The sequence below is a fragment of the Podarcis raffonei genome, chromosome 6 (genome assembly GCF_027172205.1).
Source record: "Podarcis raffonei isolate rPodRaf1 chromosome 6, rPodRaf1.pri, whole genome shotgun sequence".
In the NCBI taxonomy this organism is placed as follows: domain Eukaryota; kingdom Metazoa; phylum Chordata; class Lepidosauria; order Squamata; family Lacertidae; genus Podarcis; species Podarcis raffonei.
The window spans coordinates 17,873,183-17,897,434 of record NC_070607.1 but is presented as its reverse complement, the minus strand read 5'-3'; the positions used below and the strand labels follow the sequence as shown (position 1 = coordinate 17,897,434).

General features: G+C 43.4%; 1 protein-coding gene across 8 annotated transcripts in view; it reads left to right on the top strand.

The window, feature by feature from the left end:
- KCNT2 (potassium sodium-activated channel subfamily T member 2) overlaps positions 1–24,252 on the top strand; it is a 222,285-nt gene that overhangs the window by 91,347 nt on the left and 106,686 nt on the right. For 4 of the 8 annotated variants that reach the window (XM_053391458.1, XM_053391456.1, XM_053391455.1 and 1 more), the window contains exons 4-9: positions 4,997–5,053; positions 5,891–5,939; positions 9,831–9,890; positions 11,131–11,205; positions 13,107–13,190; positions 14,716–14,810. In XM_053391458.1, coding sequence (XP_053247433.1) covers positions 4,997–5,053; positions 5,891–5,939; positions 9,831–9,890; positions 11,131–11,205; positions 13,107–13,190; positions 14,716–14,810 — 420 coding nt within the window. The remainder of the gene's footprint in view (positions 1–4,996; positions 5,054–5,890; positions 5,940–9,830; positions 9,891–11,130; positions 11,206–13,106; positions 13,191–14,715; positions 14,811–24,252) is intronic. The other 4 variants (XM_053391460.1, XM_053391459.1, XM_053391457.1 and 1 more) reach the window with 1 other exon arrangement.

Genomic DNA, 24,252 nt, shown 5'->3' with positions numbered 1-24,252 from the left:
CACACAAAAATGGTTCAAAAACTGACACTTAGTTTCATATTAAATCCCTTTTTTTGTGTGGTTAGGAATAGCAAAAATTTAGTCATGTTGGCAGGAGGAATGGAGATTCCTGCAAATTACTAGGTACGCGTGGGTGTCCCCGTTCTGTGTCTGTTATTGTTCCCATGGACTGATTGTGCCTCATCTTCCAGCTCAACTTGGATAATTTATCATATTAATTTCAGAACCAGCCCATGTGCAGTTTGTCGCAGTTTTCAGTTCATGTCCTCTCTCCCCCCCCCCTCCTTCTTACAGGCTACTGATATGCACAAGTACATATCAGGGTTAGTGCTCAAATCACAGAAGCAAAACGATGCTGACCACATGAATATTTCTCTTTGCGTGGGGTTTTCATGTCTGTGTTTGTGTGCAATGGCAGTCTCAGAGGGGGAAAGGAAAGGCATGGGCTGCAAAGTCTGACAAATGGCAAAATTCAGTTGTCTGAAATGGCAAAAGTTATAGATTTTGTTTATTTATTTGGATAGCAGTTTGATAACTGATCTATGCTGCTCCACAGCCAAGATAATAATAATAATAATAATAATAATAATAATAATAATAATAATAATAATAATAATAAATTTTATTTATATCCCGCCCTCCCCAGCCGAAGCCGGGCTCAGGGCGGCTAACAACAATAAAACAGTACAAAAGTACAGCACAAACAACACTCTAAAATCATTCATTATAAAATAATTCAAATCAAGCCACTGGCAACCATTGGGCCAGAGCTCCGCGAAGATTGCCGAGGGAGGGAGTTAGGTTGTGCCCTGGCCAAAGGCCTGGTGGAACAGCTCTGTCTTGCAGGCCCTGCGGAAAGATGTCAAGTCCCGCAGGCCCCTAGTCTCTTGTGACAGAGTGTTCCACCAGATCGGAGCCACAGCCGAAAAAGCCCTGGCTCTAGTTGAGGCCAGCCTAACTTCTCTGTGGCCTGGGACCTTCAAGATGTTATTATTTGAAGACCGTAGGTTTCTCTGTGGGGCATACCAGGAGAGGCGGTCCCATAGGTACGGGGGTCCTAGGCCGTATAGGGCTTTAAAGGTTAAAACCAGCACCTTAAACCTGATCCTGTACTCCTCCGGGAGCCAGTGCAGCTGGTATAGCACCGGGTGAATGTGATCTCGCAGCGAGGACCCCGTAAGGAGTCTCGCTGCAGCATTCTGCACCCGCTGGAGTTTCTGGGTCAGTCTCAAGGGCAGCCCCACGTAGAGCGAGTTACAATAATCCAGTCTGGAGGTGACCGTCGCATGGATCACAGTGGCTAGGTCAGGGCAAGAGAGGTAAGATCAAGCAATTTAGACCTCCACATTCTGGAGAGAAATTCAGAGGAATAAAAATCCCAGAAAAATTACAAATTACATCTCAGAAAAAAAAGGTGTTGGTTTTTAAAGGTGCCCTTTAACTCTAAGTAGTGGACAGAAAATACAAGGCAGAGGGTTTGGGGTGTTGTTGTTTTTGCAACAATACCATCCGAACAGATATTGATACCAATATAAGAGAGATAAATATAATGAGGCTGAGAAAAATAAGAATAGACTTCTGAAAATTCAGGTGGCCATTACATTTTTGGGTTGGTTACTTCCATTTTCTGTTGAGTGTCCCTTTCTATGCATTTGTTATCCAACGCCAGCAGGGTAGCCTTTAAATTAGAGGGTTAAATTCTTGAATAGCTGCCTATGTTCCAAAGCAATCCTAAACATGGAATTATTATTATTATTATTATTATTATTATTATTATTATTATTATTATTATTATTAATACCCCGCCCATCTGGCTGGGCTTCCCAGCCACTCAGGGTGGTTTCCAAAAAAATATTAAAATACTGTAATACAGCAAACATTAAAAGCTTCCCTAAACAGGGCTGCCTTCAGATGTCTTCTAAAAGTCTGGTAGTTGTTATTCTCTTTGACATCTGGTGGGAGGGCGTTCCACAGGGAGGGTGCCACTACCGTGAAGGCCCTCTGCCTGGTTCCCTGTAACTTGGCTTCTCGCAGTGAGGGAACCGCCAGAAGGCCCTCGGTGCTGGACCTCAGAATGATGGGGGTGGAGATGCTCCTTCAGATATACTGGACCGAGGCCGGAATGGGTTCTATAGCAAGCCAGGATAGAAGAGGGGCAGGCAGGGATTTTGGTTTTTAGCTGCACCAGCTCCCAGTCATATCAGGACTACAGTGGTACCTCGGGTTACATACGCTTCAGGTTACATACACTTCAGGTTACAGACTCCGCTAACCCAGAAATAGTGCTTCAGGTTAAGAACTTTGCTTCAGGATGAGAACAGAAATTGTGCTCCGGCAGCACGGCAGCAGCAGGAGGCCCCATTAGCTAAAGTGGTGCTTCAGGTTAAGAACAGTTTCAGGTTAAGTACGGACCTCCGGAACGAATTAAGTACTTAACCCGAGGTACCACTGTATATTGAGGGAAATGGCTTTGGATGCTGGATCTCTGCCCTGCCTGTATAGCAACCCAGTTTTGAGACCTTATGGTAGCAAGCACCACTGGGTTTTGAATGCGGACCACCACACTTTCTGCAGCATCTTATCCCCATTCTACATTGTGGATCAGGGTCTGCAAATCCTCTTTCAGTGATGAAAAGTGATGAAAGTGTCCTGTGTTAATCTAAAAGGGCAGCAGTTCATTTCTTTGGGGTGACTGTTCATGAGCAACAAGTTCTTTCATCAGGTTTATGAAGCAGACATGAAAATGATGGATACATACATAAGAACACCCGGCGTGGGAGGCAGGTTTATTTCAAAAGGGGAAATAAGAAAATGATTGTTTCATACAGTTAATTCAGTTGAAGGAAGCAGGATTCAGTGAGAAGGCATCAATGAGTCAGTCCATAGATGAAGGCGGTTCCTTTGCAGCTTAATTCCCAGGACATCTCAGGACATAAAATATAATTGCTTTTGGGTGGTATTCAGCTAAAGCTTACTCAGACTGATTGAAATAAATGAACCTAAGTCAGTCATGTTCCTTAATATCAATGGGGTCTACTCTAAATAAAACTTGGTTGAATACCACCCTGAATTATTATTACAGCATTAAGTATATATATTATCATATTATTAATAGCATAAAAATACACATATTTTTCTAAGTGCAATATTTATTATACTTATCATTATTATTTGTTCACTACAGAAGCACCCTGACTTAAGAGTCAAAAGACAGAGTAATTAAAAAATGCAACAAAACCATTATAATGAGCGATAAACAGCAAAAACATCATCCGCAGAAAACATTTCCTAAATAAGTAGCAAGAGCATTTATCACAATCTATCAAATGTATGGGAGAAGAGATACATTTTTTACCTGGCTTTGCTACATGAAGTAAATGCTCATGCAAGGTGTAATTCCAGTAAGATCAGCCTCTGGCTTAAATGAGGCCCATATTATAAATGTTACTCGTTACAGTGGTACCTTGGTTTGCAACCATAACCCATTCCGGAGGTCCGTTTGCAAACGAAAATGAAGGAACAGGATTATGTGGGTTTATGAGTCTGCAAAGTTGGAAGCCAAAGTAAGAGAAAAAAGGATTGTCTTCCCATTAGAATTCCTGTGCTGGAGGAATGCACAGACCTTGAATCTCACAACATGGTTGCCATTTGCCTTCCTGCCATGGAAGGCAAAAGTAAAGGACCCCATGTCATTTCATAGATCCAGCTGAGATGATTTTGGGAGTCATAGATGGCAGAATCAATATGATACAGGAGACTAACATGATTTTCTAGAAGACTGAATCAAGTGTCCATCCATCCATCCTTTCTTTCCTTTTTTTAAGGTGGGGAGGGAGATTTGTGATGGTAATTTCTGCACGCATATGGGCATCAGGCTGGAGTCCTCTCCCCACACATTCTACATTCCAAGCAAAATAGACAGGATGGGTCTGATCACTTTTATACCAGGGGAGCAGGATGTTCAGCTCTGGTAAACATCAGAACTGGGATTGAGGGAGAGTAATGAAAAGGTCTGGGGAAAGCCCATGATCCTTAAAAACTGAATTACAGTTAACATTCAGTGGTGGGGAATCTGCTCACCTCTCAGACAGACCATTCCCTAGCTGTGCCCCCATTGCCCTGGCACAGGCTGCTTGATGCCTGAGACTCTTGGAAGATTAAGATGACGCTCCAGGTCAGGGATGGCAAGAGTGACCCTCCATATGTTTCTGGACTGCAACTCCCATAGTGATTGGCCAGTGTTGGCTAAGACTGATATGCCCTTGAGAGCCACTGCTTCTCCATCCCTGCCCAAATTGCCACCTCTTTGGTTCCAGTGAGAGCCAGTGTGGTGTAGTGTTTAAGAGCGGTGGACTTGTAATCTGGTGAACCGGGTTCGCTTCCCCGCTCCTCCACATGCAGCTGCTGGGTGACCTTGGGCCAGTCACACTTCTCTGAAGTCTCTCAGCCCCACTCACCTCACAGAGTGTTTGTTGTGGGGGAGGAAGGGAAAGGAGAATGTTAGCCGCTTTGAGACTCCTTCGGGTAGTGATAAAGCGGAATATCAAATCCAAACTCTTCTTCTTCTTCTTCTAGCTAATTCTCATCACACTAAACTATGGTTTTGCATGTTGTCTAAACCTGACCGTTGTCTTGACTATATGTATTAAATATCCCAAGTTTAACTTTCTAATGCCTTATTCTTTTTTCTGATACCTTGTTTATTCTATCAATAAATGTTCCCCATCCTTAGTTGCAGTTCTTTTCCTGCATTTATGCTTAGTATCACTCCTTCTTCTCATATTTAACCTCTTTCCTTTCTCAGACAAGACATTATAGCATCTGTCCTGCATGCTATTTCACAACCATTTTTTAAAAAGTATTGTTACAGCTAGCTAATTATCTTGTCTGCCTTTCCTCTCCCTCTCCCTCCCCCTCTCCCCCTTAATACCATTTTTGTTGTGCAATTACACCGTTATCTAAACGAAAATGGATTTTATATTTGGATGCCTGGTAGCAAGGAATTAATTTGGGGATGTTCCAGTCAGAACAACACTTCCAGCAAGATAGATTGGTAAGTTGAAGGTTGTATTTACGGGAACAGTGATATGTTTTGAGCTAAGATACAATAATGCACTTTTCTTAAAGAATACACATATTAGTGTAAACAGGAACTGTGCTTCTGCAAGATGGATAGTTAGTTAGAAATTGTTATGCTGGGGAAAATTGGTCAGGAACATGAACCATTGGAAATTTGAATCCAGAACCCCCCACGATTCATCACAAACATGTATTTGGCACAAGCAAATCACCTTAGATTGTATGAGAGCTCAGTGAATCTACAGCTGTGTTAGAAGTAAACTAAGCTCTCCCAGGTTTTGTCATTTTGTCAACAGGTTTTTTTTAGGTATGTTTTTAATGGTTCACTGTAGTTTGAAATGGATAGTGAAGCCTTTGGAGAGTTTATTTCTTTGGGTTATTTCATTAATGAGTAAGTATTATTGATTCATCTATAAAAAATATTGCATGATAACTGCTGGATGCTTTTTCCCCCAAGTCCTCTTCAAGAATACACTGGAAGTGCAATTAATCTTTCTTATTCCGCTTCGATTATTTGAAAAAAAGGAGAGACAATCCAATTTTTAGACTATTATTATTCTGCACATTGAAGATTTATTAAAATTGAAGTTCAGCAACATCTGGCGGTCCAAAGGTGCCTGATAACTGGACTAGAACTTGTCAGTCAGTTCCTTGGCTGTAGGTTTCTAGTGTTTGTTACAATATGAATTAAAACATTTATAGGGCATAGGGGGTATAATTGTGTGTGTGTGTGGGGGGGTAGTTTTCTTTCCTATGGCTTATCTGAGCCTGACGTTGGAGATGTATTCATTTTGTTACTGTAATTTAACAGGTCACTTATCTTTTGGGTGAACAGAAGCTTACCTTTATGGGGATTACAGGTAATATATGGCTTACGTTTTATACAGCTCATTCAGATGTTGCTTAGTAATATTATCCCGGGGTGTGTGTGTGTGTGTGTCAGGAATCATGGGTACTTAAAGGAAACAACATAGAACGCTATTCAGTTAGCAAACCAAGGGTTGTGTAGGAAAGTTACATTCAGAAAGCCAGGCCTAATCTAAATTTCTTATGATGATTGAGATTACAATGGTTCTTACTTCCGAGTAGACAGGCAAAGGATCCCTCTGTGAAGCTGGTGTTCACAGATCCCTATGCGCAGTCAGAGCATTTCCAGTGCAAGGATAATTGAAGTCCTTTGCACCATGCACCGTCCTGGCCAAAACATGTAGCATGCAGCCCTCTGGAACTCAACCAAAGTTCTGGCCATGTTTTTCTGTCCACCTAAGCTGGGCATGAAGTTGCAGCTGAAAAGCTGCTAGCCTCAAAGAAAGTGTCTTGTATAGATCAGGTTTTGAAATGGAGTCCTGCTTTTTTTCTGAAGAATGTACCTGCCTATCCAGTACACAAAAAGGAATATGAACTGTGCAAGAGCCATTGAAGCAGTAGTATAGATTACAAGACACTAGTTTATAGTTGGGCTGTGTAAATTGCTATCGGCTTTCAGTGTTCCGTTTAAGAGATACATTTTCACTTAGTTCTGAAAGCTTGTAATAAACTGGACACTGTGTGACATTGTTGGTTTGTTTTCTTTTTTAAAAGAAAATAATTTCTTTCTTTCTTTCTTTCTTTTTGAATATAGGCTGTTGGGCAGAATATTATCATCTCATTAGTTAGGGGTTTTCTCAGTCTTGCTAATCATGAGCCTAATCTACTATTATTATTTTCCTACGCACCTTTGAAATGATTGGGAGCTGGGCAGCAATACAATGGCCTTCAGGTGAAAGGACAATTCTTTTGGGGTTTTTTTAGGTGGAAACCATCATCTGCAATGTTTAATATGGCTTACACTGTATTGTGCAATAATGGTGTTCCACCCCCATGCTCCATCACTGCCTGCTGATGGTGGGGGCATGAAACACAAAATTAATGTAGTCACAGGTATTAGATATTGGATATTACAGAGGAAGAGATGGGAATTAGATGTTGGATTAATCTTTCTGATGACATTCTCTCCCTCCTGCCCAGGAGACCCTGTCTGGTTCATGTGTGCATGCACATGTACATGCCCATTTAGATTTTTGTGTATGTGTTACGGGTGTGGAAATGTGTAATCATGCAACACAACATCACTTTAGACAGGAGTTAAGAACAAAAATAATTGCTTTTTCTGATTTGCCTTTTCTTGTTTATTAAATTTGCATGTTTTGGAGTTGCTGCTTTGCAATATTTTCCATTAAAATTACTTCTACCTTGTAATTTTTAAAAATAAATTGTTAGTCATTCCTGGATACAGGCAATCATTTCCTAATCAATTAGGCATGTGTGGTTTCTGAAATCAGAATTTTGTTTACCTGTTGTTTCCAAACATTTGGAAATTTTTTGATTGCTTAGGCTGAATAATGCAGGTTTTTATTGTTTTCCTTCACCACTTAGTATGTTTATTGTTGTTCTAGTCTTTCATTCTCTTGTTTCTCATCATTTCGTACATATGGGATTTAGATCTTCCTGCTCAGCAGCAGTTCATATAACCCATATACTTCTGGGAGTCTTTGCAAGCAAGTTAAGGCTGAACAGTTCAGTCCGGATGTCTATCATTACTTTTATTTAGCTTTTAAATAGTGAGATGAACCCATTTTTAACAGTTAGGTATGCACCATTAATTTAACACAGCACAATCAATTAGCTGAAGTAACATGTCCTAGTGATATCTGTGAGACTAGGAGTGGAGGGCAGGGAACCTTACATTTGGTTCAGGTCTAATGAATGTAGGATATTTATTCATCATAAAATCGGGGGGGGGGGGTTTCTGTGGACCTCTTCACCAACCCACCCAGGTTGAAATTATATATGGGGGTGAGTTGCCAGGTTGCATAAGCTAGCCTGCTCCTTGTGGTGATGCACAAAGCAGCCACACCCCTTCTGTGGTCTAAACCACTGAGCCTCTTGAGCTTGCCAATCAGAAGATTGGCGGTTTGAATCCCTGCGACGGGATGCACTCCCGTCGCTCTGTCCCTGCTCCTGCCAACGTAGCAGTTCAAAAGCATGCCAGTGCAGGTAGATAAATAGGTACCGCTGCGGCGGGAAGGTAAATGGTGTTTCCGTGTGCTCAGGTTTCCGTCATGGTGTCCCGTTGCACCAGAAGTGGTTTAGTCCTGCTGGCCACATGACCCGGAAAGCTGTCTGTGGACAAACGCCGGCTCCCTCAGCATGAAAGTGAGATGAGCACCACAACCCCATAGTCGCCTTTGACTGGACTTAACCGTCCAGGGATCCTTTCCCTTTCCCTTACCTTTGCATGCATTCTTAGATACATAGCTAGTGCTCTCCCACACAAGGAAGAGTATCTTGCTTGTGTCAGGATCCCCTAACAAATGGACCAGCTTTATCCATGGACAGTCCTGGCCAGCCCATGAGATGTGCTTGCCTAAGCCTAGAACTGTTCCTTCTTCACCTCCTTCCCATTATTAGCAGCTGCCTATGCCAGGTTCACAGAAGATACGTGCCCTTTTCTCGGGCAGCAGAGCAATAACCGTGCCGCTCTGAGCTCTGGCCATACAAAGCAGTGGAACTGGAGCCCATTTTCCACCCGTGAAATTTGAAAGTCAAGGAGATTAGAATTCCCTGTCCTGAAGATGAAACATTTCTTAGTGCCAAATCACTGGGTGCTGGCAGCATATGATTCACTTCAACCAGCACTGATTTGGTAGAATCTGAACATTTTTCGGATGCTGCTGTTATTTTTATACGTTGACAACTCCTAATCTCTGTGCTGAATCTGATTATGCAATTGTTCAGGATGTTGGGTTTTCATTAGTAAGGGACATTTGTTTAAAATTAGAAATTCTCATGCTAATCTTATTCAAGATTCCAGACTTGGTGAGGATATGTTTCTACAATTGCCAGTCCACAGAATATCCTGTATTTATTGAGTGCATGCTGTTATTTTAGGCCACTGAGTTCTTTTTCTAGCTGTTTTGTAGTTAGTTTGAGATGACTGAGGCAAATTCATCTGAAAAACATTGTGTTTTGAGAAGATGAAAAGAACCTTCACGAGTCTTGAGTGTGAGGGCTTAAACTTGTTTCTGATATGTTTTTAAGTTTTTTGAACTGGCTGCAACCTTTTTTTAAAGTGCAATTCTAGAAAAGCTGTCAATGACTTAAGCAACAGATACTGGATTTTTGAAGCCTCCTGTACGCAAGGAATAGTTTCTTGTAGTCATGTTTTTCCCATAGGGCTTAGTGGTGCATCGCGCCAGGGCGCCGGCCTCTCAGGGGCGCCCCAGCTAATGGGGGAGCTGCGCAGCTTTGTCGGCGGCCTCCCCTTTCCCTGCATGCCTGCCAGCTGTGCCCCGCCAACTATAAGGGTGGCGGGCATTTAGCTTCCCTCCCCAGCCTCTTCGGGGATCGCTCTCCTCCCGAGGAGGCATGGGAGGGGTGCAACTTCACTCCTAATCTTCTGCAGAGATTGCTTTCCCGCAGCGGCATGGGGGAGAATTGTGCTCCCCTGGATTGCTGGCAGTGCGTAGCTACAGCCATCCCAACACTATCCATGGTAATTTGGGGACGCTAAGTGGATATTTGCACCCCGGCACCACATCTGCTAAAGACGGGCCTGACAGGTCCAGCTCAAGAGATCAAAGGCTTTATTGAAAGCTTGCAGGATAGCTGCTTCTCCAACAATTCAGCTAGTTTTGATTTACACTTATTGAAAGTTTGCCTAATCCTCGGGTATTATTGCACAAGATTTCACGTGTGTCTCACTTCTTCAGGTGTCGGTGGCTTTGATAAGTCTACTGGAAACAACGCTCCTGAGCTATCTCAGCTATAAAGTAAGTATTTATGGCTACATTCTTCCATATCTATAGTAACCTGGGATTTTCCAGATCGCCTTAGATCCCAACCCCCATTATCCTCAGCCAACATATCTGCAGGTCAGGGGTGACGATGGGCATCGTGTAGCACTAACCATACCATTAGATGGAATGAGGTAGTTGCCCTTGGCGATAGATGCTAGGGGAAAGCAGGGGCAGCCCCCCTTCTTGCTGAGCCCCCCCCAATTATTGGCATCTGTTGGAGATCAGAGTTACGTATGTCTGCCATAGGTCCTATACTAGTCAATCAGATGTACTCAGAAAGAGTGAGGTGCCATCTTGTTTCTTGCTTCAGGCAACAAAAAGTGTTAGACTGGCCCTGAAAGTAAGCCACTTTCCTATGGGACAGTTCTGTTTCTGTCCGTTAAAACAAATGGGTTTGCAAATAGGTTTTATTAGTTGCGTTTAAAGCAGGGGTCAGCAAACTTTTTCAGCAGGGGCCGGTCCACTATCCTTCAGACCTTGTGGGGGGCAGGACTATATTTTTAGGGGGGGATGAACAAATTCCTATGCCCCACAAATAACCCAGAAATGCATTTTAAATAAAAGGACACATTCTACTCATGTAAAAGCACGCTGATTCCCGGACCATCCGCAGGCCAGATTTAGAAGGCGATTGGGCCAGATCCAGCCCCTGGGCCTTAGTTTGCCTACCCATGGTTTAAAGGTTGTTAAAAGCAGTGTTGTTTCAAAGGTTCCAGCTCCTTGTGGATTTTTAAAATTGGAGTGCTTGGGGGTGTCCCTTAACATTGAGAGAAAGCTCCTGTGTGTTGTGGAACTTTAGCTAATGCCCCCAGTGTTTTTGTTTAGAGAGTTCCGTTCCTAACTTCCTAATAGTAATTACCCATTCCTGATTTATCAGCTGGAAATTGTTAATGTGCTTCTAAATAAAGATAATTAATTTATGTTTGTTTACATTTGTAGCATGAAAGAAAAAGTAGGAGAGTTTCTTTGTATCTGTTTTTAAAAACGAGGTTCATTGCAAATATTGATGAGCCTGCCTAGCATTAGACACAATCTGGTAGTTTTTCCAGTTAACCCCCCCCCCCCCAATGTGGAGTGCATCTGCATAATTTTGTAGTATGTCACTCGCTGTGTGCATCACTCTGTGTGTCACTTGCATACCCCGCATTGTCACTGTGCAAAATATTACCGGTTGATAGTGCTGTGTTTTTGTTTTTGCCTTCATTTTTACAAGGGAAACCTATGGGAACAAGTTGTGCGGATGCCTTTCCTGTTGGAAATTATTAATGCTATCCCTTTCATAATTACAGTAAGTCTCATCCATTTAACACACAATCTGGGTTAAGTGTGAAGTTATTTTAAAGCAGTACAAATTCTAGAATTCAGGCTGAATGCGCGATCCTGTAATTATTTCCCTTAAAGCTACAAGCTTCAATTAGTTGAATCAACTCACATTTTGATTGATTAATTGGTAGGCCTAATTTGAGTTGGTTGAAGCAAATTTTAATTAGCGGGGGAAATAATTTATTTTTGAGGCTATTTTCAATCTGATATAATTTTCCTCTTCTTTCTTCATTATTAAACATTTGGGTTCCCCCACCACACAGCAACTTGTGCTTATTACATTGTTAATTTGGTTTGTAAGTTTATAGCCTACTTTTGTTTTTTTGAAATGTAATAATTGTTCAGCACCTAGGGTCAAAGGGGGATTATAAATATTGGGCAGAATTCACCTCAGCAGCCCTGTCAGCAGAAGCTTCATGCAAGGACTTCTGCTTGCACAACAATGCTTTTCCCTGTGCACCTGCCTAAATTGGTTTGGGGGGAAGGGGCTGCAGAAACTCCAAAAAAGCAGGAGGGGAGAGGAGAGGAGAGGGAAGGTATCATTCCATCTGGCAAAGTGAGATTCTTGTTCAGGTGGAATGTTTGTAATAGTGCAACATTGAATCCCACCCTATATTTCTCACATCTGTTATTATCTATTAAAAAAACCCACACAGTGGACGCCCAGGTTGCAAACTTGATCCGTGTGAGAGGCATGTTCGCACCCCGCGCGTCTGCGCACGTGTGGGTCGCAATTCAGTGCTTCTGCACATGTGCATGCGCCCAAACCTGGAAGTAACCGTTCGGGTAACTTCTGGGTTCAGCACGGTGCACAACCCGAAATCGCACAACCCGAAGTGTCTATAACCTGAGGTATGAGTGTACTTATATTGAAGTTTCATTACTATGTTCTTAAATCAGTTTAATTGATTGATTGCTTAAAGCAGAAGTTTTCAACCTTTTGGGGTCCACGGCTCCCTTGACCAATGACATTCTTTCTGCGGCACCCCTGTGGGGCTAAGGAGCCCAGTTATGGCACCCCTTGCCTACTCATCTGGCAGCCCCTCACCCCTTTTCCAACACCCTCCCTTGTGGAGTGTTCCCTCAGCCTCCTCTCCTCTCCCCTCTCCTTGGGAGTCCTCCAGACAGCTGCTGCTGCCCCTGGTCTCTGAGCTGCCCTTCCTGCCCCCAAAAGAGGTGTCTCCTCATATTGCCCCACAGAGGCCTGGGAAGCACCTCCTGGCCAGCCCCAGAGGCGCCATTACCTGGGGAGCTTGTAGCAACAAACAGTCACGCAAGCCTTTCGGAAGCAAAGACCCAAGAGGCCAATAGAGGCAGGAGGGAAGGAAAGAGGGTTTGTCTTTAAAAGCTCAGCAATTTAGGGGGTTTCCTAAAAAAAAGCTAAAGAATTTTTGTGGTCTCCTGGTTTTTAATTTTTCAAATATGGCAACCCTAAGAGAGGGACAGAGACCAGTGTTGCTCGCGGCAATCCTGACCATCCTTCAACGTACCCCAGGGTGCCACGGCACACTGGTTGAAAACCACTCGCATAAAGGGAAGCTATTTAAATGGTATAAATAAGTTATTTAAACAGTAGCATTTCCATGTGGGCTGCATGGATCTCAGTTCACAAATGGTTATAAAGCCCAAAAGCTTCCTGGTAAATGTGCTTAGTAGGATTCCATCTTTGCCCCCCGCAAGGGTGAAAAGAGAGTAGAACAAATATCTCAAAAGTTATCTCTGCTGAGGTAAATTCTTACTTGTGGCATTGCAATAAGGCTTGAAATTAGATCTTTTAAAATGAAACTACCGTTTCTGTACATTCAGTGCAGTTTTACTGGCAAAGTTAGCTGAATACATTTAATGTCTTTCTGCATTCTCCTTCAGATTTTCTGCCCTGCATTAAGAAACTTATTTATCCCAGTGTTTTTAAATTGCTGGCTTGCCAAACATGCGTTGGAGAATATGATTGTAAGTATAAGAAAGGACTTATTTAAGAAAAATGACAACAAAACTCTGTACTTTTATCTGTACAAATCACAAACCTAGATCATTAGTCTGCTTAAGCCACAACACCTAAATTCCAGCCTGTGAAGTGCCACTGAAAATGGATGGGAGTAAATTGGATTAAATCCAAATACACCAGGTTAATTGGTTTTTGAATTTCCATTCAAATGCTGAAGTAGTTTTATTGTTGGAATTTGCAGCCTTCTGTTTTACCTCCCTGTGGTTTACTTAGATTCACTTCTCAGGAAAACAAGTGCCTTGCCTATGTTTATAATAAAACTATTGGTCCAGCATCAATCCCTTTGCCTCATTGGTTATTTTTTTTCTGGCTCCAAACTGTTGGAGCTGATGGTTTCTTGAGCAAATACCAATTATACTTGGCTCCTAATCCATGCTTAGCACTCTTTCTTGTTGGTTGCCAGTCCAAAAACATAATCCTTTACGTGTATACTCAGAAGTAAGTCCCATTGAGTTCAGTGAGTATGTACAGGATTGAAGCCGAAGTTGTTATTTCAAAAGACTTTTAATCTGATTATTTGATTCTTTTAATTTAGACTGGTTGGTTTTACTGTAATTTATTGCATCAGTTTGTATTTTAGAGTGATTGTTCTATTGATTGGGAGCTTTGTTTTTGAAAAGGGTATGCTGGTTTTTGCTGTACAGTGGTGCCCCGCAAGACGAACGCCTCGCAAAACGAAAAACTCGCAAGACGAAAGAGTTTTCCGTTTTGGAGGTGCTTCGCAAAACGAATTTCCCTATGGGCTTGCTTTGCAAGAAGAAAGCCCATAGGGAAATCTCCGCCGGCCTTCAGAAGAGGTCCTGGACTGCCGCCCGCCAGCATTTTCAGATCGCCCCGGGACAGCGGAGAAGTCTCCGCTGTCCGGGGGCTTTTAAAATGCTGGCGGGCGGCAGCGCAGCGTTCGCTGCCCCCCACCAGCATTTTCAGATCGCCCCGGGACAGCGGAGAAGTCTCCGCTGTCCTGGGAGCTTTTAAAATGCTGGCAGGCGGCAGCGAAGCGTTCGCTGCCGCCCACCAGCATTTTCAGATCGCCCCGGGACAGCGGAGAAGTCCTTGCCCCCCCCCCAGCCTTCAGAAGAGGTCGGGGGACAGACTGTCCCCGGACCTGGTCTGAAGGCGGTTTCCCTAGGAACGCATTGATTGATTTTCAATGCATTCCTATGGGAAACCGTGCTTCGCAAGACGAAAAACTCGCAAGAAGAAAAAACTTGCGGAACGAATTAATTTCATCTTGCGAGGCACCACTGTATTTCTTTGTAACTATTTTGAATGCCTCAGTAGAAAGGCAAATAAGATTTCATATATAAATAAAATGTGAACCTTTGCAGTACTGCAGTGCTTCAAAACATGGAATCCAGATTGTATATCTGCATATGAAATACTGACAAAAGTTAGATGAGTTGTGGCATATTTAATATTTAATATAAAAAGCATTTCTGAACATTATGCATCTCTTTTCTTTTAATCTAGAATGATCTCCATAGAGCCATTCAACGCACACAGTCTGCAATGTTTAACCAAGTTCTGATTTTAATATCTACGTTGCTGTGTCTTATCTTTACATGGTAAGTAGTATGTGGTGATGTTACTAGTAGTAATGAAATTCCGTTCTTACACTGTTTCAAGAAAAAAGTTTTTATTACATTTTTTATAGGCATGTATTTTGTGGTAGCAAAAGTTTGGGGAAGGAGGGTGTTTATATGTTTGGTTGCAGTAGGAAAGAAAATGTCAGCCCTGCAGCTTATGTAAGGAGATTCCTCTAATCATCGAATAAGCAGGACTCGCTGTTTTGCAAATGATGCTTGTTATGTTCCAGACAGATCCAGTTCAGAGAAGTCACGCATAGGACAGAGCCCATTAAGACCCTTGAAAAGGGGAAAGCTATTTGTCATACATCTTCAACGTGGGAGTGGAGCTAAATGTTATAAACAACCTTGGCTGGAACAGGCAGGAAGCATTTCGGAAGATCATTATATCTATAATTTGATGGTTTGAAGCTTCTTCCTACCAAACATCCGGAACCCCAAATGTGAAACTTGAAAAGCAAAATCTAAGACTTAGCTGTTGCTTTCTGTATACACTTTGCACCGTACTGTTTTGCCTTTATTCTTTTTTTTAAAAAAAATAATATTTATTAAGTTTTCCAATTTAACAATCCAATGAATCCATTAAAACATTCAAAATTATAATACAATCATAAAAGCCAAATAATCATGCCAAATTATATTTTTGGGGGGTGACTTTCCATGCTCTGAAGTTTGGGGAGTGATGATCTAATATTTATACTACATTTCTTAATTAGTCAGAAAGTCCTGATAAACATTCCCGATGTTACTGTTTTGCATTTCTACTTATTTTATTGAAAATATGTGTTTAGTTCTGTTACAAGCTCTTCCACAGTACCAATAGGACAGTAGCCTGACTCATCTGCACTATATATTTAAAGCATTATCATACCACTTTAAACGGCTGCCCCCAAAGAATCAAGGAAACAGTAGTTTAAGGGTGCTGAAAGTTGTTAGGATATTTCTATTCCCTTGACAGAATGAGAGTTCACAGAGCTTGCTGGGGAGAGGGATTAGCTACTCTGAAACTGTAGCTCTGTACGGAGAATAGAGATCCCCCCTACCTACTCTCAGCTCCTTTAACAAACTATACTTCCCAGGATTCTTTGGGGAAAACCATGACGGTTTAGGGACATGGGTGGCGCTGTGTGTTAAACCACAGAGCCTAGGACTTGCCGATCAGAAGGTCGGCGGTTCGAATCCCCACGACGGGGTGAGCTCCCGTTGCTCGGTCCCTGCTCCTGCCAACCTAGCAATATGAAAGCACGTCAAAGTGCAAGTAGATAAATAGGTACTGCTCTGGCGGGAAGGTAAACACTGTTTCCACGCACTCCTCTGGTTTCGCTAGAAGCGTCTTAGACATGCTGGCCACATGACCCAGAAGCTGTATGCCGGCTCCCTCGGCCAATAAAGCGAGATGAGCACCGCAACCCCGGAGTCAGTCATGACTGGACCTAATGGTCAGGGGTCCCTTTACCTTTACCTTTATGACTGTTTAAAGTGGTATCATAGTGCTTTAAATGTATAGTGCAGATGGGGTCTTGGTGTGGCATTAATTGCTGTGTGAAACACAGCTTTAAGTATTCTTTGGTGAGCATGTCCTTTGATATTCTCTGGGATCTGATTCTCTTTCTAACATTACACAAGCAGTTGATAGAATATGAAGCAGGTCTCCACGCTAGTGCCTGGCTGGTTGTGGGAAACAAAAGCATTTGAGAGCAAGCCATGGTCTGTGACTGACAAGGAGAAGAGAGCTGTTTAGAACGGAACTATTTAGAGAGGAACATGACGTTCAGGTGCAGCCTGCATTTTGTAGCCGACACAAAAAGATGGAGAAAATGGCAAGTTGAACCACAGCAATTATTGCTGCCTTCAGCATCTGGAAGCTCATTATGCACCAAATTATTCTGTCCCTGTTATGACCCTTCCAGACAGGGGAAAAGAAAGAGACTAAACAGCAACAAGGGGGAAAAACACACCCTATAACACAATTGTTTGCTAAGGAAACGAATCCGTCTGCAACAGCCTGCAATATTAATTGAAATCATATTCAGTTGGCCTTAAAACAACCCTCAGCAGATCTGCCATTGGTTTATGTTGCTGTTCCTTTGGATTTTCCAAAAGTTAGGTTTGTATTTTTAGATAAAGGTAAAGGTAAAGGGATGGACGCGGGTGGCGCTGTGGGTTAAACCACAGAGTCTAGGACTTGGTGATCAGAAGGTCAGCGGTTCGAATCCCCACAACGGGGTAAGCTCCCGTTGTTCGGTCCCTGCTCCTGCCAACCTAGCAGTTTGAAAGCACATCAAAGTGCAAATAGATAAATAGGCACCGCTCCGGCGGGAAGGTAAACGACGTTTCCGTGCGCCCCTGACCATTAGGTCCAGTCGTGGCCGACTCTGGGGTTGCGGCGCTCATCTCGTTTTATTGACCGAGGGAGCCGGCGTACAGCTTCCGGGTCATGTGGCCAGCATGACTAAGCCGCTTCTGGCAAACCAGGGCAGCGCACAGAAACGCCGTTTACCTTCCCGCCGGAGCGGTACCTATTTCTCTACTTGCACTTTGATGTGCTTTTGAACTGCTAGGTTCGCAGGAGCAGGGACCGAGCAATGGGAGCTCATTCGATTGGGATTCGAACCGCCGACCTTCTGATCGGCAAGTCCTAGGCTCTGTGGTTTAACCCACAGAGCCAGCAAATATCGATATTGCGGACAGTTTCTCACACATACGCTGATATTTGCTTGTTGCACTCTGCAGAGCCATTGCAGTAATTAAGAATATCTGAATTTTCTTTATCAATTCAGCCTGCAAAGCATAGATAGCCCTGGGGTTCTGTTTACTGGGGGGGTGGGGTCGGGTGTATCCTGTTCCTCAGCAAGGATGAGGGTTGCTGGAGACCTTGGGGTACATTTCCAGTGCAACTGGTCAGCTTGGTCTTTCTGGATTTTGCCATTTGACCAAAGACAAATCAACTATGCCAGCTGAATTTACTCGATATACGATCAGCAGAGTAGGGGCTTCACCTTCCCCCACAGCAGTGCTCATTGATCCATTTAAAATGCTCTCCGTTTTTGTCACAATTGTTCTGGTTGGCTCTGAGCAAGATCTTTAGCAGAAGGTAAGTTGAGGTGAGCTCTCGACTTCTCACTAAGGACACCATTAAGGGGTCTTGGGAATGTCAACTCAAGGTTTAGCCAAGTTTGGGACCAGCATTCCTGCCTTACCCCCACATTGACAGGTGTAGCCATGACATTGGTGCACACTGTAGCTGGTCTGAAACTGCCATCCACCCCTTACTATTTCCCCCAGTATGCTGGCTGGGAAAATAAGCGGTCAGAAATTGGGCCATTGGAAAGCTCTGCTCTTGTCCTATTCTATTTCACTCCAAATTCTGTGCATCCGTGATGAGTTTTTGTGTTGTTCCTGCTCTCCTGTCTCCATGGACCAGGTAAAATTAAAACACTGTATGAAATGAGGACCTGGACCTAACAATCTGTTTCTCTGCAATAATAATTATTCAGCCATTGTGTGGGACTCTAGGGTCTTCAAAACACATTGCCTCAATCATTCGGTAAGTAGACTGGTATTATTGACACCATATTGTAACACGCAATATGGTGCCAATAGATTAGACTGAGTGGCTTGCCGAAGGCCACCTAGTGAATTCATGGATGGCTTTCAAGGTTGCAGCTCAGTCCCTTAGCCATTAGTTTAGATTTGTGCAGTCTGAAGCATGCATATCTTAAGTAAAATGAATTAATCCCTGATAAATTTTAAGATAAAGTAAATACGAGCCTATTAACACTAAGGATTTGGAGAACACCCCCTCACACACATTCAACATGAGATATGCTTTTACAGGTTACCCTAAGAATGGTTTCAACTGTGGTCTTCTTTTGAGTCCTGTGGGTTCATTTGCTATGGGTCCAGGGTGAAGCAGCCTCTGAACATCAATAAATGTATGCAGGATGTTGAGGCCTATTTGAACTCTCTCCCACCCAGTCTTGAGTTCTCAAAGAAACACTTTCAATAGTTTTTTTGCCCTAAGCTACACTCCTGATCCTATTTACCTGGGAGTAAGCCCAACAAAGGTCCGTATAGTAAAAGCTATGACTTTCCCAGTAGTGATGTATGGAAGTGGGAGCTGGACCATAAAGAAGGCTGATCGCCGAAGAATTGATGCTTTTGAATTATGGTGCTGGAGGAGACTCTTGAGAGTCCCATGGACTGCAAGAAGATCAAGCCTATCCATTCTGAAGGAAATCAGCCCTGAGTGCTCACTGGAAGGACAGATCCTGAAGGTGAGGCTCCAATACTTTGGCTACCTCATGAGAAGAGAAGACTCCCTGGAAAAGACCCTGATGTTGGGAAAGATGGAGGGCACAAGGAGAAGGGGACGACAGAGGACGAGATGGTTGGATAGTGTTCTCGAAGTTACCAGCATGAGTTTGACCAAACTGCAGGAGGCAGTGGAAGACAGGAGTGCCTGGCGTGCTCTGGTCCATGGGGGTCACGAAGAGTCGGACACGACTAAACGACTAAACAACAACAACAAGAGCCCCAGGGAATTAAGCAGACTTACTTCTGAGTTGACATGGCTAGGATCATGCTGTTAGTCTTCAGAATTTCTTAGAGGAACTGTGATATTCTTACTGTACGTAATTGTGTAGGGGCTTTTTTTCAGTTTGGGCTACCTGGGAAGCAAATAGCCTGATCTTATAGACGGATTTGAGTTTGAACAGCACAAACCAGTAAGCAGTTCATAAGCCAACAGCTTTCCCTGCAGTTGCTTCCAGGAACTTGTGCAAACTGGAATTGTGTAGAGGTCATGTTTTAGTGAACTAGTTTCTCCACACCATCTCCTCCTCTCTGCCGCTGCTTTCACAGATACACTTACAGGTGTGGTGAGAGATGGGGGAGAGAAATAGCCCCCCTCTCCCATTGGGCTAGTGGAAGAACTATTTGGGATCAAAGTGGTTGTCCGCAATAGCCTGGGTGTAAAGTCTGAAAACTTAGATGAAAACCAAGATGATCAAGGGTCTGGAAACCAAGCTTTATGAGGAGCACTTGAAGGAGCTGGGCATGTTTAGCCTGGAAAAGAGGCGATAGAGAGGAGATATCATAGCCATCTTCCATTATCTGAAGGGCTGTCACATGGAAGAGGGAACAAGCTTCTTTTCTCTTGCTCTGGAGGGTAGGACTCAAACAAATGGCTTTAAGTTACAAGAAAGGAGATTCTGAATAAACATACAGAAAAACTTTCTGACAGTAAGAGCTGTTTGACAGTGGAACGGTCTCCCTTGAGGGGCTGTGGACTCTGCTTCCTTGAGGTTTTTAAGCAGAGGTTGGTTGTCCATCTGCCATGGATGCTTTAGCTGAGATTCCTGCATTGCAGGAGTTTGGACTAGATGACCCTTGGGTCCCTTCCAACTCTACCGTTCCAAGATTCTATGTACAGTATGCTGCCTTTTGCTCCTTGGAAGAAAGGTGCTATACAAGTGCAGTAAATCTACATGTAAGACAACATTTGGGACTGATGCTTCATTCCCACATATTAGTTGGGAACTCTTGGTAATCATTCTGTAAATTTGAGAGCTGTCTTTCACACACGAAGCTTTGAGAAGGGTTGCAAGGTTTGTTAAACCATAGTTTCTGGTGTCATCCAAACTGAGAAAACTGTGATTTAAGCCCTGCTTAAGGTAAAGGTAGGGTGGCGCTGTGGGTAAAACCTCAGCGACTAGGGCTTGCCGATCGCATGGTCGGCGGTTCGAATCCCCACGGTGGGGTGAGCTCCCGTTTCTCGGTCCCAGCTCCTGCCCACCTAGCAGTTCGAAAGCACTCTAAGTGCAAGTAGATAAATAGTACCGCTTTATAGAGGGAAGGTAAACGGCATTTCCGTGTGCTGCGCTGGTGCCGGCTCGCCAGAGCAGCTTCGTCATGCTGGCCACATGACCCGGAAGTGTCTCCGGACAGCGCTGGCCCCCGGCCTCTTAAGTGAGATGGGCGCACAACCCTAGAGTCGGACACGACTGGCCTGTATGGGCAGGGGTACCTTTACCTTTACCTTAAGGTAAAGGTAAAGGGACCCCTGACCATTAGGTCCAGTCGTGACCGACTCTGGGTAGGATATCATAATTAATGTCTGAACTACAACACTGTCTTAAACAGGGCATTCGTTGGAGACGGGTAGAATAAGATGTGCACAAAATTGCACTTCATGCAATTGCAATCTTCCTCCAACAAACTCAAGGGGCACTCAGTCGAACGTCTTGAGATACAAACGTTTTGGCTCCCGAACGCTGCAAACCCGGAAGTGATTGTTCCAGTTTGTGAACGTTTTTCTGAAGCCAAACCTCTGTCACGGCTTTCGTGGCTTCCAATTGGCTGCAGGAGCTTCCTGCAGCCAATCGGAAGCCGCGCCTTGGTTCCTGAACATTTTGGAAGTTAAACAGACTTCCGGAATGGATTCTGTTTGACTTTTGAGGTAAGACTGTATATGGTTCTCCCTCATGGTCCCTTCCAACTCTATGATTCTGTGATTCTAGGATGCAATTCTGAAAACGGGGCAAACAGTATATTTAACAATTTTAATGCTGTGAGCGTTTTAACAAGCTTCAGAAGTGGGGGCATGTCTATGCTTGCAGAGTGCAAGCTGTGTTTGTTACTGTGCTTCTATAAATAGGGCATCTTCCATCAACTCCTCTTGACAGTCGTAGTAAATGACCCCCTTTCTCTAGCGTTACAATTGTTGCGTTGTGTTGGCAAAACTGCAGAAAAGTAAAGAGGAATTGTATTCTTTCCCCATGAATCATCAGCCAGGCAGTCAGCTACGCTGCAGTTTCAGAACAGTCTTGGGCAGGAGTAAAAGACAGAGTCCTATTGATGCTTCTCATTTCCTCCTAAAGCAAGCAGGGCAGGCCATGCCATCAGAAATACATCCTTTGGTTTGGAACAGGAATATACGTGAAGTGAAAAGAATGAGGAAAATAAATGTAGGAGGATACCAGACTTCAAGCTTTGATTTCTACTCTCCCTTTTCCATGGTGCGTAGCAAGCACTCTGAAATAAAAATAGTACCTTGGGTACAGTTCTGATCTTTAATGACATCCTGGCCAGATTCTATTCTATAGCTTCAAAAGGATCAGTGTTCCTAAATACAGATAAAAGTTTATAGCACGGCATTGTTCTTGCTCTGCCAGTGCAAGTGTGCATTATGAAATGGTGTCAGCAATCAGGATCCTTCCACTGGTCTTGTGCTATAATATAGACATCTAGATCTGCATATATACCTTAAGGTTCCATGGCGATGGTTTTTCAATTTTAATTGATAACTTGAGTGGCAAGGATGCCGGTCCCCTATGGCTGTGCCTTATGCTTTTCAAGTAATGCATAAAGTGTGGAGATCATGTGGAAAGTTGGCACCAGAACTCCAAATCAGGATAGTGAATTTTCCCATATCATCAGCTCCTCCCATATGCACAGCCTGAGAGTTATTTGGGGCTCACAGCTGTCCACGGAGGCTCAGGTTAATTCTGGGTCCAGGGCAGCTGTCTATCAGCTCTATCTGGTACACCACCTGAGACCCTACCTGCCTGCACACTGTCTAGCCAGAATGGTACATGCCCTGGTTATCTCCCACTTGGACTGCTGCAACACACTCTGTGTGGGGCTACCTTTGAAGGTGACTCAGAAACTACAACTAATCCAGAACGTGGCAGCTAGACATATAATACCTGTCCTGAAAGACCTACATTGGCTCCTAGTATGTTTCCGAGCACAATTCAAAGTGTTGGTGCTGACCTTTAAAGCTCTAAACGGCCTTGGCCCTGTAGACCTGAGAGAGCGTCTCCACCTCCATCATCCAGTCCAGACACTAAGATCCACCTCCAAGGGCCTTCTGGTGGTTCCCTCATTTTGAAAAGTGAGGTTATAGGGTACCAGGCAGAGGGCCTTCTCAGTAGTCGCGCCCACCCTGTGGAATACCCTCCTATCAGATGTCAAGGAAATAAACAACTTCCTGACTTTTAGAAGACATCTGAAAGCAGCCCTGTATAGGGGGGAAAGGTAAAAAAGGTAAATTTTAAAAGGGTGAAAGGCAGCGAGTGGCACTGTGGTCTAAATCACTGAGCCTCTTCAGCTTGCCGATCGGAATCCCTGTGATGGGATGAGCTCCCATTGCTCTGTCTCAGCTCCTGCCAACCAAGCAGTTTGAAAGCACGCCAGTGCAAGTAGATAAATAGGTACTGCTATGGCAGAAAGGTAAACGGTGTTTTGTTATGTCAGAAGTGGTTTAGTCATGCTACCACATGACCCAGAAAGCTGTCTGTGGACAAACGCTGTCTTACTCGGCCTGAAAGTGAGATGAACACCATACCCCATAGTCACCTTTGACTGGATTTAACTTTCCAGGGGTCCTTTCCCTTTTACAGGGAAGTTTTTAATGATTGATGCTTTATTATTCTTTTGTATATGCACCCAGAGTGGATGGGGCAACCCAGTCAGATAGGCGGGGTATAAATAAGTTGTTGTTGTTACATTCACAGGTGCTTTAAAAAGATCTGGATATTCAAAAACCTAATAATATAAATATAATTTTTCTTCATATTGTATGTTGCTAACGTTGATATTATATGCAACCATAAGGAAACAGCATTTGGGGTAGAATATGAATCTGCCCTTAGAAGCCTATGCTTGCCTACTTTAAAAGAAAACTGTTGTGCATATATACCGTATTTTTTGCTCTATAAGACTCACTTTTCCCCTCCTAAAAAGTAAGGGGAAATGTGTGTGCGTCTTATGGAGCGAATGCAGGCTGTGCAGCTATCCCAGAAGCCAGAACAGCAAGAGGGATTGCTGCTTTCACTGCGCAGCGGTCCCTCTTGCTGTTCTGGCTTCTGATATTAAGAATATTTTTTTTCTTGTTTTCATCCTCCAAAAACTAGGTGTGTCTTGTGGTCTGGTGCGTCTTATAGAGCGAAAAATACGGTAGCTACATCATCTAGGTGGTGCAAGGGTACAAGTCAGTTAGAGAGCAGGAGTCACCAGTGGTTGTGGCATCAAAGCCTAGAGACGGCTGCAGCTGACGATAAATCAGTCAGCCAGCTAAGGTCTCAGTCATGTCATGCAATTAATTCAGTCATAACAGGCAGAGTATTTTCTTTTAAATGTGTGTGTTTGTGTGCGTGCCCTGATGCACACAAACAAGCTGTGTGACTAACAGCTATTCCGCTCATATTGCAAAACATAATTATGTTTTGGTCGAGAGTTTTGCAAAGTGATCGTTAGCTTAGCTTGTTTGCTCTGGAAATAATACTGCTTGTTGTCTCTTGTTGCTATCATCATCCCTACTTGCTTACTTACTAACTTACTTATTATGATAACTTAATATACTGCCATTCAACAACAACAACAACAATGTACTCAGGGCAATTTGAGTACTGCCTTG